General features: G+C 34.8%; 1 protein-coding gene and 1 pseudogene across 5 annotated transcripts in view; one reads left to right on the forward strand and one right to left on the reverse strand.

The window, feature by feature from the left end:
* Positions 1-18,719, forward strand: part of CCDC88A (coiled-coil and HOOK domain protein 88A) — a 117,017-nt gene that overhangs the window by 38,599 nt on the left and 59,699 nt on the right. For all 5 annotated transcript variants that reach the window (XM_028103946.2, XM_028103945.2, XM_028103947.2 and 2 more), the window contains exons 5-8: positions 1,189-1,247; positions 7,488-7,571; positions 9,586-9,726; positions 18,360-18,532. In XM_028103946.2, coding sequence (XP_027959747.1) covers positions 1,189-1,247; positions 7,488-7,571; positions 9,586-9,726; positions 18,360-18,532 — 457 coding nt within the window. The remainder of the gene's footprint in view (positions 1-1,188; positions 1,248-7,487; positions 7,572-9,585; positions 9,727-18,359; positions 18,533-18,719) is intronic.
* Positions 11,927-14,235, reverse strand: LOC114209816 (sushi repeat-containing protein SRPX pseudogene; annotated as a pseudogene).

Below are 18,719 nucleotides of genomic sequence, written 5' to 3' on the forward strand. Positions count from 1 at the left end.
ATTACCACTTAGATGAGGTGAATTAAGAGTTTAGATAGTCTTTAGAGATATTCTGGGATATTTGATTATATAAATTAAAAAATGAAAAAACCTTTTTATATGTAGAATGGAATTATTTTCAGTTTTACATGCATTTAGTAATTACCTACCAAATTATAGAGACCAGGAATATAAAGAAAATGGTCTGTACTCTGGAGGATCTTATGTTTTGGTGAGAGATACATTATTCTAAAAGTTGGCAGATTAGTGAGGGTTGGGGACCATGGTTGGGCGGTTGCCAGGGAAGACTACACTGGGATGTTGGAGCTGTGCCTAGGATTGTGATTAGTAAGTAGTTCCCTAGAGGGATGAGTGTAGGGAAGAAAGACAAGCAAAGAGAGTGACAGAAGTGAAGGCAGACGAGTGTGGATGTATATATATTTGGGGAAGGGTGATTAGTGTGGCTAAGAAAGTAGGTTGTTTGCTGGAGAGTAAGAGGAAATGTTTGAAAAGAAGATTTGGACTTTGTCATAGACGATTGCCCTGATGTTGAAATTTAGCCCAAAGAAGTGACGTTTTTTTGGGGACAGCTGCTGTATGTTTTGAGAAAATCTGAATTGAGTATTGTTCACCAGCAAATATACCGTCCACTTCTGTTACAAATCATTAACTTTATCCAGCTTATTATATACATTCATTTTATCAGCTTTGCTGTAACATTTAAGGTTTTGATCCTCGTATGCCTACACAGTGGAAAGCCATTTAAATTTTGTAGGTAGATGAATCATATAAGATAGGTGTTTTAGAAAGAAAACGCTAATAGGCCTAAGAGAAGCCAGACCTATTAGGAACCATTTGGTTGAGTGTGTGGCATGTCCCTATATCAGCGGTTCATTTGGTACACGGCTGTGGTATAATCATTTATGGAAAACTAGTGGATTTACATAATTAGCATACTTTATCGCATAAAGCCTTGAAGGTCATCTTATCTGTGCCGCAGCCCTTCAAAGTTGACATCCTTGCCCATTTCTTCTGCTGTCACCACACTGTGCACACACAGCTGCTTTCTTGACTTCCTCGCTGTACTTGCAGACTTAATCCTTGGGTCAAGTTGTTGTGGATGTTAACCTTTAGAAGGGATTCTACCAATGTAAGAAAGAGAGTTGAACTAAAGTAAAATGTAGTACTTAGCAATCGTTTTTATTGCAGAACAAGGCACAGAAGAAGTTAAAAAGTTGCTTTTACTTTTACTGGGTTGTGCAGTTCAGGTAAGTTAAAATATTTCTTTGTATTTTCATTTTAATAACTTTGTATGTTTTTTCAGGCTCTAGTTTCTGAAAGACTTAAAGATGGGCTATTGCTTTTTCAAAGTCTATGTTAGGAACTTTTAAATAACTATAACCTTCTAAGGAGATTTTGAAGGAAAACACTTATTCTCTTATTTTATTTCAAACTATTCTTATATTATCAGATAATTGTATTATTTAAAAACATGTATTTTTTTTTTATTTTTGAGGTTTTTACTGGCCCCAAGTTTTTCAGATTTCCTTAGAGGTACTCTTAAAAACTCCCAAAACATCCTTATGATTTATGTGTGCATGTTTGTATGTTACAGAAGGGATAATTAACAACAAAGAGAGGCAGAAATTATGAAATATGTTATTTTGGAGTCTGGATTATTATTATATTGCCCTTTTGATGAGTGATTATAATAATAATAGCAGCTGTGATATATTGAATACCTACTTTGTGTCAGGTATGATTCTTATGTAGGTTTTCTTATATCTTTTCTCACATAAGGAGATTGGTGTTTAGGTAGGATGATATTTAAGTTACCCAAATTAAGACACTTGTGAGAGTTGGAAAGGGTACTGTTAACAATTACAGTGGAACTGCATGTGTAAACTGAGACTGTCCCTGACAAACCAAGATGGTTGCTCGAGATTCATATTGCCAACAGGCCAAAGAGTTAAATTTAAACTCTGGTCTGACTTCAAAACCTACTTCTCTGTGTTGATTTTTCCTTTAATTGGCCAATTTTGGATAAATGATTACAGTGTTAAACTATCTCAGTTATTTTTGGAATGATTTTATTTGTAAACAAATACTGTGACCACAAGTAATTTTTTACATACATATGCCAGAAATTATAATTCCAAGAGAGTGTGGCTTTTAGAGCTAACTGCGTGGGAGGTATAGACTTACACGGTGCATGTTATTAAAGTTTCATGCTCTGTAATATGCAGGTGCTTACTTCATAATTGATTAAATATTCAGTAAAAATAGTGTTTGTGGTCATTGCTATTATAATTTGGTCATCAGATCCTAAATTAGAAACACAGTCCTTAATTATTTACAGTCTTGAATACTGTATTTGCTTTTAAAAATACCCTCTATTGATGGATGTTATGTAAATTTAAATAACATAGTGACAGCATAAATTTGTTTGTAACTTCTGGTTACTATTTGGTTGTTATTTCTGGTTACTAAAATTGACAGTGGGAGTGGAGCAGAACTAAGGACTTTCTCTGAACAGTTTAGGGAAAGCCTAAAATATTAAAGAAACCATCATGAGCTGTGAATTGTGTAAGACTGATGAATCACAGACCTGTAGCCCTGAAACAAACAATACATTATATGTTAATAAAAAAAAAAAGAATTTAGATTTCATCCTGTCGGCATTTGGGAGCCACTGACGCTAATGACATAAAATGTGTAACAGTCAGAATCTCCTGTCAGCCTTTAACTGTCTATATGAACAATTAGGAATCTTTGTTGATACTGAAGAGCTAAAATGTACTTCAGGACAAAACCAATCAGCTAACAAGTATTGTTTGAACACTTTCTAGAATGTAATCTCTATTACAGAAAATCTGTCCTTGTGTAATTCAGTAGGTTAAAAGTCTAATGTTTAATATAATATGTAAGTTTAGCATAAATATGTTTTTCCACATCAGGATTAGTTTTATCTGTTATACTTTGTGATTCGTAGGTAGAAATAGTAAGTTAAAGTTTGCTGGTATGATACTAAAGTCCAAGAATTCAGTGGGCCGCAAGTTTTAAAAGATACTATATTCATGAAAAGAAATAGAAATGGAAGGAGGCATAAGGAAATTGGGAACAAATTGTTTCTTTCGAAGAAGAAAGTATGAAATTCTTAAGGGGAAGTAGCATTCAAAAACAGTAAATTAGTCACTGTCAAAAGATCTTACAGAATAAATTTATAATTAAGACTTTTTTATCCTTGATTATACATAAATCCACAGGAATAACTTTGAATACAAAGAAGACTGTTCAAGGCAAGGGCTTAGATATTTCCATTATTGACTAATTAAACCAGTCCAGTTCCACCAGAATCTTTTCAAGTGGGTAACACATCTTCTGAACCAGTTCTGAGCATCAGCTAAAATTTTTATGGACACATAGTTCTGCATCCCAGCCATGAGATAGTTGAGAGATTCTCAAGCTAAATCATCCTACACAGAAGGAAAAATGTTTGTAGTGTATGTTATTTACAAATATTTTTCTTCAAAGACAATGTAAAATTCAGCAGACCTTAGTTTTATATTAGTACTGGCTATTCAGTATCCCAAAAATATTATTTATTTTGGGCTTTCGCAAGGTTGCATAGTGTTGAAAGCAACTGAGTGTCAAGTGTGACTGGAATTAAAATTTTGACCTTTATGTGTGCCCTCACAAGCAATTCTGACACTAGTATTTGATTCAGAAAACTATTTTTGAACTTGGTCAGCTTGAGGACTATAGCCTGTTGTTTTCCTACCAGTTATCTGTAAAGCATCCTAAAAATTAGCATTTTAGAACATTAATCATCCCATTACATTTTGGGGAAATAAAACAATACATAGCTTCTAGCTGAGGCATTTTTTTTTTCTGAGAATACATGAAAATAGCAAATGTAGCTTAATATAAAGAGGGAATTTTTTGCTGATACTGTTTTTTTATTTTTTTTAGTCGGGAAAATTTATAAATAAAATTCACCATTTTACTACATTTTTAAGTGTACAGTTCGTTAGCATTAAATACATTCACATTGTTGTGCAACCATCACCACTACCCATCTCAGAACTTTTCTCATCTTCCAAAACTGAAATTTTACACCTGTTCAACAGTAACTCCCTGTATCTCTTTTACTCCCAGCCCCTGGCAACCACCATTCTCCACTTTCTGTCTTTATGAATTTGACTACTCTAGGACATAAGTGGAATCATTCAGTATTTGTCCTTTTATAACTGACTTATTTCACTTAGCATAATGTCTTTAAGGTTCATCCATGTTTTAGCATGTGTCAGAGTGTCCTAAATTTTAAGACTAAATAATATTCCATTGTATGTATGTACTACATTTTGTTTATTGATGGACACTTGGGTTGCTTCCACTTTTTGCCTCTTGTGAATAATGCTATTGTAAACATAGGTAATACAAATAGCTGTTTGAGTCCCTGCTTTCAGTTCTTTTGCTGTCTATACAGGAGAGGAACTGCTGGATCATATATGGTAGTTCTGTTTTCAACTTTCTTAGGACCTGCCATACTGTTTTCCATAGTTTCTGTACCATTTTACATTCCTGCCAACAGTACACAGAGTTCCAATTTCTCCACATCCTTCCCAGCATTTATCACTTTCTGTTTTGGGAGCGAGGGAAGAGCCATTCTTTAAAGAGGGAATTTTAGTTTTTCTATTTTTATTTATTTTTTCATGTGGCATGTTCTGGTTTTACTTTTGGTAGAACTATGATCTATTCAGTGTTCTTATTGAAAACACTGTGATGTGTTCTCCATTTTATTGTTTTCTTGTTCAGTAGTTGTTTTGGGTACTCTTTCCTCTATTTTAGTATAGTTTTTCCTCATAATCCTGTCTTTTTTAATAAGAGAAAGCACTGAAAGTACCAAGTGAAAATGTGAGGAATTTGAGGAATTAAAGAGCTTAAACATGCTGGTGAAAGATGTAGGACTTCAGGGTTAATGCAATTCTTCCTCCAGTCCCCAACTTCCTACTCAAATAACATTTCTTTTTTTTAATTAATTTATGAGAGAGAGAGAGAGAGCAGGTGGAAGGGCAGAAGAAGAAGGGGAGAGACTCTTAAGCAGATTCCATGCTGAGCAAGGAGCCCAGCTCAGGGCTCGACCCCAAGATCATGACCTGAGCTGAAATCAAGAGTCAGATGCTTAACCAATTGAGTCACCTAGGCGCTCCCCCCCACAATAACTTTCCTGCATTTTTCTTGGATATCATGGTAATCTGCTGACTTAGATATCAGTTGCTATAATAGAGTTAGAAATAACTTTAGTGGCCATAACACATGAAGAACTTTATATAAAGATAAAAGAGAGCTTAATTTTAAGTGGAAAAAACAATTTGCTGATGATTATCTAGTCTTCTTCACAAGAGTCTTCACAGATGGAAGTAAAGCTATTTATATGTCTATTTTTAACACCAGACTTTATGCTCTAGAATGAGGCTGTCAATACAGTAGCCAGTGTGAGCTTTTTATGGCTATTTTTTAAATAGCCAATGTGGCTATTTAAATTAAAATTATTACTATTAAATAAAATGAAAATTTCAATTTCTCAGTTGCACTAGCTACATTTTGGTATTCAGTAGCTACATAGAGCTAGTGATTACTATATTAGACAACATTGATATAAAAAGTTTGGTCCAATTATTCAACTTCGGAGTTGTATCTTCTCTCACTCTCTTTTCCATCTTGATAGTTTTTCTCTTTTCTATCCCTCAAGATCCTATAACCTTCATTGTGTATTCTTTAAGAAAGCCTAACCTATTTATAAAGCATATTTGGAATTCTTAAAAACTTCCGGAGTTTGAATAAAGATGAGATTTAGTAGAAATTGTGGGTATTTTAAGAGTAAAAGAAGAATTCTCATTGATTTGTGTTGAGACTATGTTAAAGGATGAGCTCCTAAAGATAGTATCAGTGAAGAAACAGTGACTATAGGGCTTAGAAAAGGGAAGTATATTTGTTAAGTTTAAACTGAAGGCAGACAAAAATATGGCAGTTGAATTGGGAGACCCTTCCACTGAGTCATAGGCATCATAACCCTGCTATTTTTTGTGTTCATTGGCTTGAAAACTATACATAGGTCAACATCTTTGGAAGCATTAAATTTAAAAATTGGGCATACCATACCTAACAAGCTAATTATGTTACAAATGTACTATCAGAAGGTCATTCTTAATTGTTCTCACTAGGCCTGTCTAAAATTATTTACTAGATAAAAAAAATTCTTGTTTTTAAATTGACTAATTTTCATCCCATCCCCCCAAAACTCGATTTCTTAGTCACAGCTAGAAATTGTACATTCTTAGTAATTTAATTTTAAATATTATTATATCATTCTAATAATTTTCTCTTTACAGGACACAGAACTATTTGCGCCAATGGGAATGTGTTAAATTAAATTGTAGGCAATAGAAGTAGAATGTTACAATTTGATATAATAAATACATAGAGTATAAAGCAGAACCTTGCTAAGTTTCTTAATGATCAAAGAACCAATTTTTTCTTTTTGTGAGTATATTCTCTTCACTAGTAGTTGGATAATTGGGCCAGGAGATGCAACTAAGCTAGACAAGGCAGTGCTGTCTGTTTTGTATGCACTTCTCATTTGGTAGCTGCAAGAATACAGTTACACCAGCAGTTGGATGGCAGTTAAAGAGATGTAGACGGGAGGCAGAGATATTGAGATGCACGTTAAACTGTTACTCAGTACTGACCAGAAAGAAAAAGATTAGGTTTACATCATAATATTTTTAATTTATATAAATATTTTTTAAAAGTTATACAATAAAGAATTGCTGCCTTTATTCCACTCAGTACATGTATACTTGTATATATACTCTTAAATTTGGTCCCTGGTAACTTTATGTTATGGTAGAAACAAATATTTATTGCACTACCTTATAAATGTTGCACTGGGCCTCAAAAGTAGATTTCTTTTATTAAGATTGATAGGATGAAGATGTGAGAATGGATTGTAAGCTTGAAGTAAAAATTGCTTACAATTTTTTTTTCCCCCCAAGAAGAAAGGCTGTTTTGTTTGATGATAGCCAAAGACTGGCTGAGCTTTTTGGCTGTATTCCGAATTCTGCCACTGACTCACTGTGTTTTTTGGCAAGTAACTTATCCTCCCTGAAACAAGTTCTTGATTCTTTACTTTTCTGTTTGTAAAGTTAGCATAATAATATTGTACTGACCTCAGATGGGTTGTGTAATGGTTTCCCACTTTAGAACTTTACAGCATAAAAATAGCATGGGTTTTCTGTGCTATGCTTTTTAAATAAATATTCCTAAATTGTTATCTTTTCAGTAGGTAAGTATATTAGGCCAATTAAATGCAAAACAAACAAAACCCTCATTGTACTGTTCAAAACATAACCAAGTTTTTTGGCTTGATGAGTTTTTGGTTATTTACAACATATTAAGGACTATAGCCCATAAAACGTGAATGATCATTTTATTATTTCTTTTAGTGTCAGAAAAAAGAAGAATTTATTGAAAGAATTCAAGGTTTAGATTTTGATACAAAAGCAGCAGTTGCAGCACATATTCAAGAGGTAATAACCTATACACAGTTTTTATATACTAATTTTTATGAAGCTTGTGGTGTGTTTATATCTCCCCACATACTTGAAGTCCTAGGACAAGCAAGAACAAATCAAGGTCAGGTACAGATGAACCCTGCTGTTAGACAAATTATCGTCTTCTCTGTAGAGATAACTTTTTTTTAAAATTATTATGTTATGTTAATCACCGTACATTACATCATTAGTTTTTGATGTAGTGCTCCATGATTCATTGTTTGCGTATAACACCCAGTGCTTCACGCAGAACGTGCCCTCTTTAATACCCATCACCAGGCTAACTCATCCCCCACCCCCCTAGAGATAACTTCTTAAACGAATCCTCATGGCACAGTGCTAACTAACTACCGTGTACTGTTGCCTTCATCCATAGGGACGTTAGGTAGAAAGTGTTTAAGGAATGAAGTGTCTGTCTTTGTTAGCACAGAATGAACAGTATTGTAAATGGAAGCAGCAGAAAGTGGATCACTGCCTGTAATTCAAAACTAAAATGAGAGGTAAGATGATAACCTAAGTACTAAGTCATTCCAGTGACTTCCTTTTGAATGAATGGACACAGTATAATTTTTATTGAAGATATTACTTGAATTATAACACATTTGTAACATCCATATAAAAACTTAAGTCTAGGACATATTGTGCAATATTAAGTAATTAAAATAATTAACAGATGGATTTTAAAAGCTGCTATTTCTGCATCTATCTAGTCTTGAGCTTTTTAATCTTATACACTTAACAAGACTTTTTAGAACTAGATCATGTTAAACTTTACATGTTGATTAGAAAGAGAACTAAGGGAGGGAATTTTTAAATAGTAAAAATTGGTAGTGTTTAAAATATTCTCTATTTGAATAACCTGTGTTGTGTATATCATCTTTCCTCTTCGTTAGTATTCTTAGAGTCCAGCCTTCTTGTCTGTAATACTGTCGTCAACAGTAGGCATATTAGTACTCCACAAGATACAGGGCAGGGGTTTTGGTAGTTTCCCCTTATATACGTTTGTTTGTTTATGCTAGCTTTGTGGTTTGTATTTTATTTTGAATAAATGCTAAGTATTGCAAGTTACTAAATTTGCCATCATTCTTCAAAGTGTTATTTTGTGGTTTCTTGTGAAAGTTAAAGCAGAATATCAGAATCACAGCGAGAAAAGGAAAGCAAGAAATAAGTATTTCATTTATGTAACTTTTCCATTCTTTTAAAATCTTTATGTTAGTAGTCCATTTCTCCTAAGGTTCTGTGACAGTGTCATCTTCAGACTCTATAAAGATGTAGCTTTTCAAATATAAAAGTGCAATAACATATCCTACAAGATATAAAAACTTTTGCTTTTGAATCAAGCACAATAAATTTAGTCTTACCTAAAGAAAAGTTCAAGTTCACCTGATTTTGTTAAAACAGTTGTCAAACATATCAATATTACCTTCCCCTAGTAATGCCTGAATTAAATGTTTTACTTTTTAGTTGACAGGAAAACAAATAGAAATTTATTTATAGTTTATATTTAGTAAAAATAATTATTATTTGCCTTTCCATCATTAGTTTCAAGTGTTTTTTTTATTTAATTTTATTTTATTATGTTAGTCACCATACAATACATCCTTAGTTTTGTTTTTTTTTCTTTTTAAGATTTTATTTCTTTATTTGACAGAGAGAGACACCGTAAGAGAGGGAACACAAACGGGGAGTGGGTGAGGGAGAAGCAGGTTTTCCACTGAGCAGAAAGCCCAATGCGGCGCTCGATCCCAGGACCCCGGGATCATGACCTGAGCCGAACGCAGACGCTTAATGACTGAGCCACCCAGTTGCCCCACATCATTAGTTTTTGATGTAGTGATCTGAAGTTTCAAGTGTTCTTGAGGCATCATATTTACTTCTCATATTTTTGTGATAAGGGATATATGATATTTGAGCTAATGTACTAAAATGAAATCAGTTTTTAAGTAATAGCCATTCTAAAAAATTGTTTATTTTGGTTGCTTTGCTAAAGGTAACCCATAATCAGGAAAATGTGTTTGATCTGCAATGGATGGAAGTGACTGATATGTCTCAAGAGGAAATAGAACCACTCTTGAAAAATATGGCATTACACCTAAAAAGACTTATAGATGAGAGAGATGAACATTCAGAGGTTTGTAAATTTCTTTCAGCATATTGTGAAAGTTTGCTTTCCAAAAACAGTGATTTCAGAGGATCTTCAAAATTGATACTGTGTTTCTTAGGGACAGGTAATAAAGTACTTTATGTCTGTTTTTTGTGCAACACAGGAACCAAAAAGGGTAGATAAGAGCCCCAAATTGCTAGTAAAGAGATTGCAGTTAGATTTTCTTTTAAATTATTATTCTGATTTTGTTCCTGTGTGTTTTTAAGTCATCCCCACAGCTCTGGCAACAGTACAGAAGTGTGAAACAAAATATTATTGATGTAAATGGAAAAATCATTGTCTTGAAGCATGAGAATTTGCTTAAGGTTAATTTCTTAGTTTTATTGCCACATTTTGAGGTTGGAAAAATAAGTTCAATAAAAGGAGAATAACAGGTGTTCTGAATAAAATGTCTCACAAAAGGTCTCAAATTTTTGTAGTCCGTAAATGAGGTGTGATTTTAAAAAAGAATTATTATAGGCTCCTGTAAGAAAGTACTTTGCTTTTTTAAAAGAGTAAAATTGCACCAGGTTTTTTGCCTGTACTCTCTGAAAACAGCTAATAATTTTATAGGAGTCTAGACTTCAGCACATGTGATGGTGAGTAATATTTTGTTAATAGCAGACCAAAGTACTCTGCCATTCGGAAGAATGTGTAGCTGTGATCACTTGTTCCATTTACATGGGAGAGACGTGTGTGTGTGTGTGTGTGTGTGTGTGTGTGTGTGTGTGTGTGTGTGTTTAAAGATTTATTTATTTGAGAGAGAGAGAGAGAGCACATGAGCAGGAGGGGCAGAGGGAATGGGAGAGAGCATCTCAAGCATTTTCCACACTGAGCACAGAGCCCAACGTAGGCCTTAATCTCAGGACCCTGAGTTCATGACCTGAGCCGAAACCAAGAGTTGGACACTTAACCGACTACACCACCAAGGCACCCCTGGAAGAGACAGTTTTGAGGTTATTTACAGAGAATTTGATTACTCTTTGGGCTAATGAAAGACTTGTGTAGAAGAAATTCCTAAAGATTGTTTTTTCTTTTTTCCTGAACAAAACTTTCATGTTGCTATAGATGAGGATTATCAGTTTTTCTTTAGGCATTAAAAGAGAAGAAAAGATAGGAAATAAAGAAGTGTTTAGAGCAACAACTAATTTTTAAAAAGCCCAAAACTGTAAGACCAAAGGAAGAGTGAATTGAAAAAATGTCCCTAATATATATCAAACTTATCCTGAGATACTTAGATTATTTCATTTTCAATCTGAGTTTTGACCATGTGCTTTATCTTCTTTTTATATTAGCACCTTTTTACTGCTTTATTAATTTTCTACAACATTCTTCTATTTTTATTTCTTCTATTTGTATTTTGATAAGGTGTCCTCCAGCTTCTGAGGGCATGTATGAATTGTTTGATCTCACATGGGTGAAGAGAAGGATATTATTTTGGAGAAATGAGAACAAAATGTCATTATATGATCTATGTCAAAACTAAGGAATATGAAACACTATACTGATTGATTGAAAAACCTTTTAAAATGTATTATCCTGCCTAATTAAGCATTTTAGGTGAACTTGTTTTTTTAACAAGAAAAAAGTGGTGGCGTTCTCTTGTCTAAAGGTATTTGGAAACATGTTGCTGGCTGGTTTAAACCCAGTTTTCTAGGGGAAATTTTGTTAATTTGGGTCACCAGTGGACTAATTAGAAAAGATCCTTAAAAATAATTGTGAAAAGTATTAGACAAATGTAAATACAATTTATAAATGCAATAATTTTGTATTAATCAATTGGATTGAAACAAGTTCTTAGTTCGATTTTCCCTTTAGCTCTTCTGTTTTTTCTCCAGAATATTTTATTATTTTATTATATTTTTCCCTCCAAAATATTTTATATAAAAATTTTATATAAAAAATAAAATAGAAGAAAGTTATATGTCACACTGAATAACACATATTCCTAACATTTTTTGGAACACTTCAGGGTACAAAAGCAGCATGCTCATTTTTAAGTGCAAAGAAAACTTACAATAAAAGACTTCAAAAATTACCAATAAAAATCTGTACATTAGGATATTTTTAAGGCCCTTCCATGTGTGTAGCATTATGTAGAAAGAAAAATGGAACTTCAAGAGAGGAACCATCACATCAGGTGTTACGCATACATCTGGGCCTTTCCAGCTTACAGCCCTATCTCTCTTTAGGGGGAGGTGTCACTCAGTTTAAAGAGGGCCATAGGTGTCATCATGGAGATGTAGTGCTCCTTGTTCATGCCATGCTTATCCACAAGCACCATGCTGGAGGGATAGAGTAGGGTTTGCAGTAAACAGCCTGACCTGCAGAGCTAGTGCTGGAGGCATAATCTTCGCTCCTATCCTGCTGATGGGGCTCAGAAACATGCCTATCAGGTCCACCATGGTGATATGTCAAAGATCCAGGCCATACTGTGCTTGTGGAAGCATTCCCATCTGCAGCCAGTAGAGGAGGGCTTTGGATATGGACACAGTGAGGAGTCTCCTTTTCTCATAAAACTGCTCTTCTGACACCCACATTGATGTTCATTGACTCTGTGCCCATCCGAGCTAGGTTGGATTGACAGACTCGGGCAGGGCTACCCTGTAGCTTGTAGCCACTGATGCAAGAGAACTAACAGGTGGCTCTACTTATTGCTGCTGCTGGAACACATCATGTAAGCGTTCCCTAGGGTGTTGAGTTTACTTTTTTGTCTGACTCTTATTTTAACTTGAAATTTGCAAATGTCCTTATTCTCAGCTCTGTCATATACTTGTACTGGCTTTGTGACCTCCTAGAAAATTTGACCTTTGGGGGATGCCTTTTAGAATAACATGACTTAGAATTCTTTCTGCTTTGTTTCTTTCCTTGGGGGTCTCCAAGGAACCCAGACGTCAGCTTATTAAGTTAAGCAGTGCATTTCTTCTTACTTGGCTACTTCATCCTAGAAGATTCATATCAACAAAGGAGGCTAGTTGGCTGCTCCAGGCCTTTTTGTCCATACATGTTGTATATCCTGGTGAGCAGTAATACTCTGGGAGTTAAAGTAGGCACCATCTATGCACTTAAATATCCTCTATTTGCTGGCATGGCAAGGATAGGACATCACTTTTCAGTCAGTATTAGGAAGCTTCAGGCTGCTCATAGGGGATACCCTTCCTTGTCAAAACAGAGTCCTTTTTTTCTGTTTTGATTCATCTTTTGTTATAATTCTTTTATTTCAATCTAGAAAGTATAATTTGTCACTCTTTTTAATTACTCTTCACTTTGTATTAATTTTATGTAGCATGTATTTCTTAAATCCTCTTCCTTTACTAAAAACCAAATAGATTTTAATGAATTTAAGATCTCTTTATTATCACTATTTATTTTATGCCAAGCATTGTGTTTGTATAATATACTATCTTCATAAGTCTGTACAATAACCCCATCTTAAAAATGAAGATACTTGAACTCAGAGAAGTTAAACAATTTGCCAAATCTAATTCCAACCCCTGTGTTCCTGTTTAAAATCTTTGCCCAAATCCATGATTGTGCTGAGCACATCTCTGATTCTTTTCCTTAATTGGGAGTTCTGTAAATAGAATTATTAAGTCACTTGAATTTTTTTCTTAGCTTTGGTATATCTTTTTATGTTATATTTGTTCTTCAGTGTATATTAATAAATAACTGCTTTTTTGCAAGATCTTGTGCTAAGAGTGCTTGGGAGCAACAAACTGGCAAACTTGCAAAGAAGGACCAAAGATCATTATAATCTAGGGGGGAGAAGTTACTTTAATGAAATAATTGGGTTTTTTAATTAAGTTTTTATTTAGATTCCAGTTAGTTGACATAAAGTGTAATATTAGTTTCAGGTGTAGAATTTAGTAATTCAACACTTCATACAACACCTTGTGCTCATCACAAGAAGTGCTCTCCTTAATCCCCATCACCTATTTCACCCATTGCCTCACCCACCTCCCCTCTGGTAACACTTTGTTCTCTATAGTTAAGAATCTGTTTCTTGGTTTGCCCCTCTCTCTTTTTTCCACCCTTTGCTCATTTGTTTTGTTTCTTAAATTCCACATATAAATGACTTATTTCACATAGTACAATACTGTCTAGCTCTATCCATGCTGTTGCAAATGACAAGATTTCATTCTTTTTATGGCTGAATAATGCTCCATTATATATACATATAAATGTATATGTATGTATACACACACACACACCACACAGACACCACATCATTTTTATCCATTTGTCAGTCAGTGGACATCTAGACTGTTTCCATAGTTTGGCTATTGTAGATAAGGCTCCCATAAACACCGGGGTGCATGTATCTCTTTGAATTAGTATTTTTATATTCTTTGGGTAAATAACCTAGTACTCTAATTGCTGGATTGGAGGGTGGTTCTATTTTTAACTTTTTTGAGGAACCTCCATGCTGTTTTCTTGAGTGGCCACACCACTTTCCATTCTCACCAGCAGCGCAAGAGGGTCCCCCTTTCTCCACATCCTTGCCAACACCTGTTGTTTCTTGTGCTTTTGATTTTAGCCATTGTGACCGGTGTGAGGTGATAATCTCCTTGTAGTTTTGATTTGTTTTCCCTGATGATGAGTGATGTTGAGCATCTTTTCCTGTGTCTGTTGGCCATCTGTATGTCTTTGGAAAAATGTCTGTTCATGTCTTCTGCACATTTATAAATTAGATTATTCATTTTTGGGGTGTTGAGTTTTATAAGTTCTTTATAGATTTTGGATACTAACCCTTTATCAGATATGTCAGTTGCAAATATCTTCTCCCATTCTGTAGGTTGCCTTTTAGTTTTGTTGACTATTTCCTTCACTGTGCAGAAGCTTTTTATTTTGATGAAGTCCCAATAGTTGATTTTTGCTTTTGTCTCCCTTGCCTCAGGAGACATACCTAGAAAGAAGTTGCTACAGCCAGTGTCAAAGAGGTTACTGCCTGTGTTCTCCTCTAGGATTTTTATGGTTTCAGGTCTCACACTTAGGTCTTTAATCCATTTTGAATGGATTTTTGTATGAGAAAGTGGTCCGGTTTCATTCTCTTGCATGTCACTGTCCAGTTTCTTAACACCATTTGTTGAAGAGACTGTCTTTTTTCCATTGGATATTCTTTCCTGCTTTGTTGAAGATTAATTGACCGTATAGTTGTGGGTTCATTTCTGGGTTTTCTATTCTGTTCCACTGACCTACGTATCAGTTTTTGTGCCAGTACCATACTGTTTTGATCACTAGACCTTTGTACTGTAACTTGAAGTCTGGAATTGTGATGCCTCCAGCTTTGCTTTACTCTAATAAAATTTTGAAAGCAATAAGTACCCCCCAAAAAATCATATATCTAAATACTATAGGAATTTAGAGAAGGAAGACATTGCTTACAACTGCTAGTGGAATGTCTAGGATCAGAAGTATCAGAAGGTTCATGAAATTAAATTATGCTTTCATAACATTTTTTGTCAGGTTTAAAAAAAAATGTTTGGAGGCCTTGAGCTAAAGAAGCTACTACCATTAGAGTAAAGCCAAATTGTCTACATAATCTTTAACGGAAAATGCCTCTGGGTACTCTTATCTTTTAGTACAAGGTTTCTTTCTTTTTTCTTTTTAGAAAATATTTCTCAGCCCATAGTTCTTTATACACTGGCATCTGGAACCTCTCAATATCTCCATAATACCACCTACTAAGTTCAAATGTAGTGTGTCTTCCTACTTTCGAGTTTTCCATTTTGTGAATCATTCAGTTAACTAATTTTGAGCAGCTGTTTTTGGGCTCAGTACTATGCTAAATGAGATCAGAGATACAGAGGAGGTATAAGAAAGATTGTATCCGGTTTATGGGGGAAAAAAACCACATTGTAAATGAAAAACATAAGATAGCGTATAATTAAATTCTAATTTATTTGTGCATGAAACAAATATTTATTAAGTACTGTGCACAGGAACTATTATTGGAGTCAGGAGATGTTAGAAGGCAAGATTAAAGATAATGGAGACAGTAAGAAAATAAATAAAACTTCATGAAGACTGAGCCTGGACTATGATGGAGATTACTAGTAACATTATTCACAGAGACAGGCACTTACTTGGGCTGGTCATACTGGGTAGGTGGTTAAGATGAATAGTGTCAATGAACATATAAACTACCCTTCAAAAAGTAGCAATGAAAGAGAAGTAGAAGGGTAACAAGAGGGAAATGTCTTTTTTTTTTTTCTTAGATAGAAGACACTTGTGTATATTTGAAGATCAAGGAGAAAAAAGCCAGTAGGAAGAGAGAAGTTGAAAATGTTCCAGAAATAAGGAATATGTATTGGGAACAAAAGATGCATAAAAATGGAGGATTTAATCTCAGGTGGTTTTGTTTCTTTGACAAGTTGGAGGAGAGGTCATTCATCAGAAGTGATAATAGCAGTTTACAGGTGGAGGCTTAAGTAGAGAAAAGAAGTATGTTTAAAACAGTCATTGTAGAGAAATTTGTCAAGAAATCAAGATTTTCAACTAAAGGATTGATGGGCATTGAAAAGAGCTTAACTGAAAATAGATGGCAAGATGTGTCGTAGGATTGCGTATTTTTTGTTTTAGAGTTCTTTATAACCTTGGAGAAGGAATAAAAAAGATGATGTTAGGTAGGGAAAATGATGTAGTGTTTGAGTCAAACTTGAATTTGAGTTCCTGTTATACCTGTCATGAAATGTGTGACTTTGTTAAGTTAATCTTTATGAGCCTCAGTTTCCTTATTGTTTTACAATAGACATAATGCCTCTATTGTAGATTATAGTATTGCATGAGATCTTGTTGGAAAATCCCCTATGTGGAATTCTATAAATATTCATTCCCTTTTATTTTTTCCCAAAGAGTGGGCTGTAGTCAAAGAGTGGCATGGTAGTGTTACATTAGAAGGTAAGGATGACAGGCACTTAACTGTAGTTTCAAGCTGAGTAAGAACTCTAGAGTAGCAGGAATAATCTGGGCAGAAAGGAAGAGTTGAGTGATAAAAGATTCAGGTGTAGTTATGGTGCCATGGGAGTAATGCTAGTAAAGGAGGCATGGCACGAGAGGAATGGTTCCTTCACTGGAAAAGTCTGTATGTATTGAATATGGAGCGAATGTAGAGTTGTAAACAGAAAAGGGACTAAGAAGTCGTGTTCTATGGTTTATCAGTAGTGATACTGGAATTTGTGAAAGCATTAGTTGGGCAGACCTTGATTAGGTGCTGAAATATATCCCAAGGTTGAAGAAATGAATTCTGATGGGTGGTTTAAAGAAAAAACAAAAGGGAAGGATAAAAGTAATGATTTAGTGAGGGCGTCATAAGACTTGGTGATAAGAAAGCAAAAATGGTGATTTCATGGTGCTGAGGTGGTTACCCACCTATTCTACCTGGAGTAAGACAGTTGGAATTACTAGTCAAGACAATTTGTTTGCCTGAGAAGTTTGAAAGAAAAGCTGAGGTATTGTTTAGAATAAGAGAATTTTCCAATAAGAGGAAAATTGGAGGAATGGAGGAATATGATTGAGTGAGGTAAATATAGGTTAAGTAGCCCTTAAAGTTCAGAACTCCTGGGGAAAGTAGAATGAGATTTGTGTCCCATGGAGAGACAGGAATAAAGGAAATGTTGAGATGGCAGATTACAACTACTGTTGCAAGAAAGAGAACATAGGATATGGAGTCAAGAGACTGGCCCTGGAATCTTGGCATCGCTACTACAAGTTTTGTGATCATGGACAAATCAGTCTCTGTGCCTCAGTTATATTACCTGCAGAACGAAGAGATTAAACTAAATCCCTGAAGTTCTCTTAGGTTCCTCTGAGATCCTTGTCTACAATTCTAGAGCAGTATTGTGGAATTCTGCAATGATGGCAAGATTGTATTTCTGCGCTGTCCAATACAGTAACCACTAGCTACATGTGGCTGTTACATACTTAAAATATGGCTAGTGTGACTAAGGAACTGTATTTTTAACCTTTTTAATGTGTAATTAGGGACACCTGGGTGGCTGTCAGTTAAGTGTCTGCCTTCATCTCAGGTCCTAATCCCAGGGTTCTGGGATCGAGCCCCACATCGGGCTCTTTGCTTAGCAGGGAGTCTGCCTCTGCCTCTGCCTCTGCCCCTTTGCCCTGCTCGTGTTTTCTCTCTCTCTCTCTCTCTCTCTCTCTCTCTCTCTCTCTCTCCTAAATAGATAGATAGATAAATAAAATCTTTAAAAAAATTTGTAATTAAATAGCCACTTGTGCTACTGGCTACCATATTGGACAGCATAGTTGCAGACATATTGCTCTTGGGTTGATTTCTTTTCTATGTCAACAGGTCTTTTACGCCTTTCTAACAGTTGCTTTCTAGTGTAGTTATTTTAGCAGAATTGATTTCCTTTATTAAAGAATTAGAAAGGGAAAAAAGTATTAAGTCTTATTCTAGTGTTATCTAGTAAATAGCTAATCCATGAACTGTTGCATGAAACTTTTTAAAAAGAGAGCTATCACAAAGTTAAAATCCATTTGACCAGTGAATTGTTTTTGATATTATAGGATAGTACTTAGACAGTGAATAGTGTTGATGTGTTTAGTTCTGTGATATGTAGAATACTAACAGTGAATCTGTGTTTATTTCTATATTTCCTTAGACTATCATAGAACTCTCTGAAGAACGGGATGGTCTTCATTTTTTACCGCATGCCTCTTCATCTGCACAGTCACCCTGTGGTTCTCCAGGCATGAAGCGAACAGAAAGTCGACAGCATCTGTCAGTGGAACTGGCAGATGCTAAGGCAAAAATAAGAAGGCTTAGGCAGGAATTGTAAGTTGGTGATTTCCAAGGCTTATTGAGTTTACATGGTCGCAAAGGTGACCTAAAAATGTTTTTTCAGCTTATGGAATATAGATCAGTTGTTCCAACTGCTAGCTTGTGTCAGAGTTTTCACTAGTATTTGTCAAAATGAGAAAAATAAGGAGACTGGCATAAAGTTTTCCTAATCCTAGATCTT

Source organism: Eumetopias jubatus, unplaced genomic scaffold, assembly GCF_037043125.1.
Source record: "Eumetopias jubatus isolate StellerSeaLion01/CBP00866 unplaced genomic scaffold, mEumJub1_p1.0 scaffold_9, whole genome shotgun sequence".
In the NCBI taxonomy this organism is placed as follows: domain Eukaryota; kingdom Metazoa; phylum Chordata; class Mammalia; order Carnivora; family Otariidae; genus Eumetopias; species Eumetopias jubatus.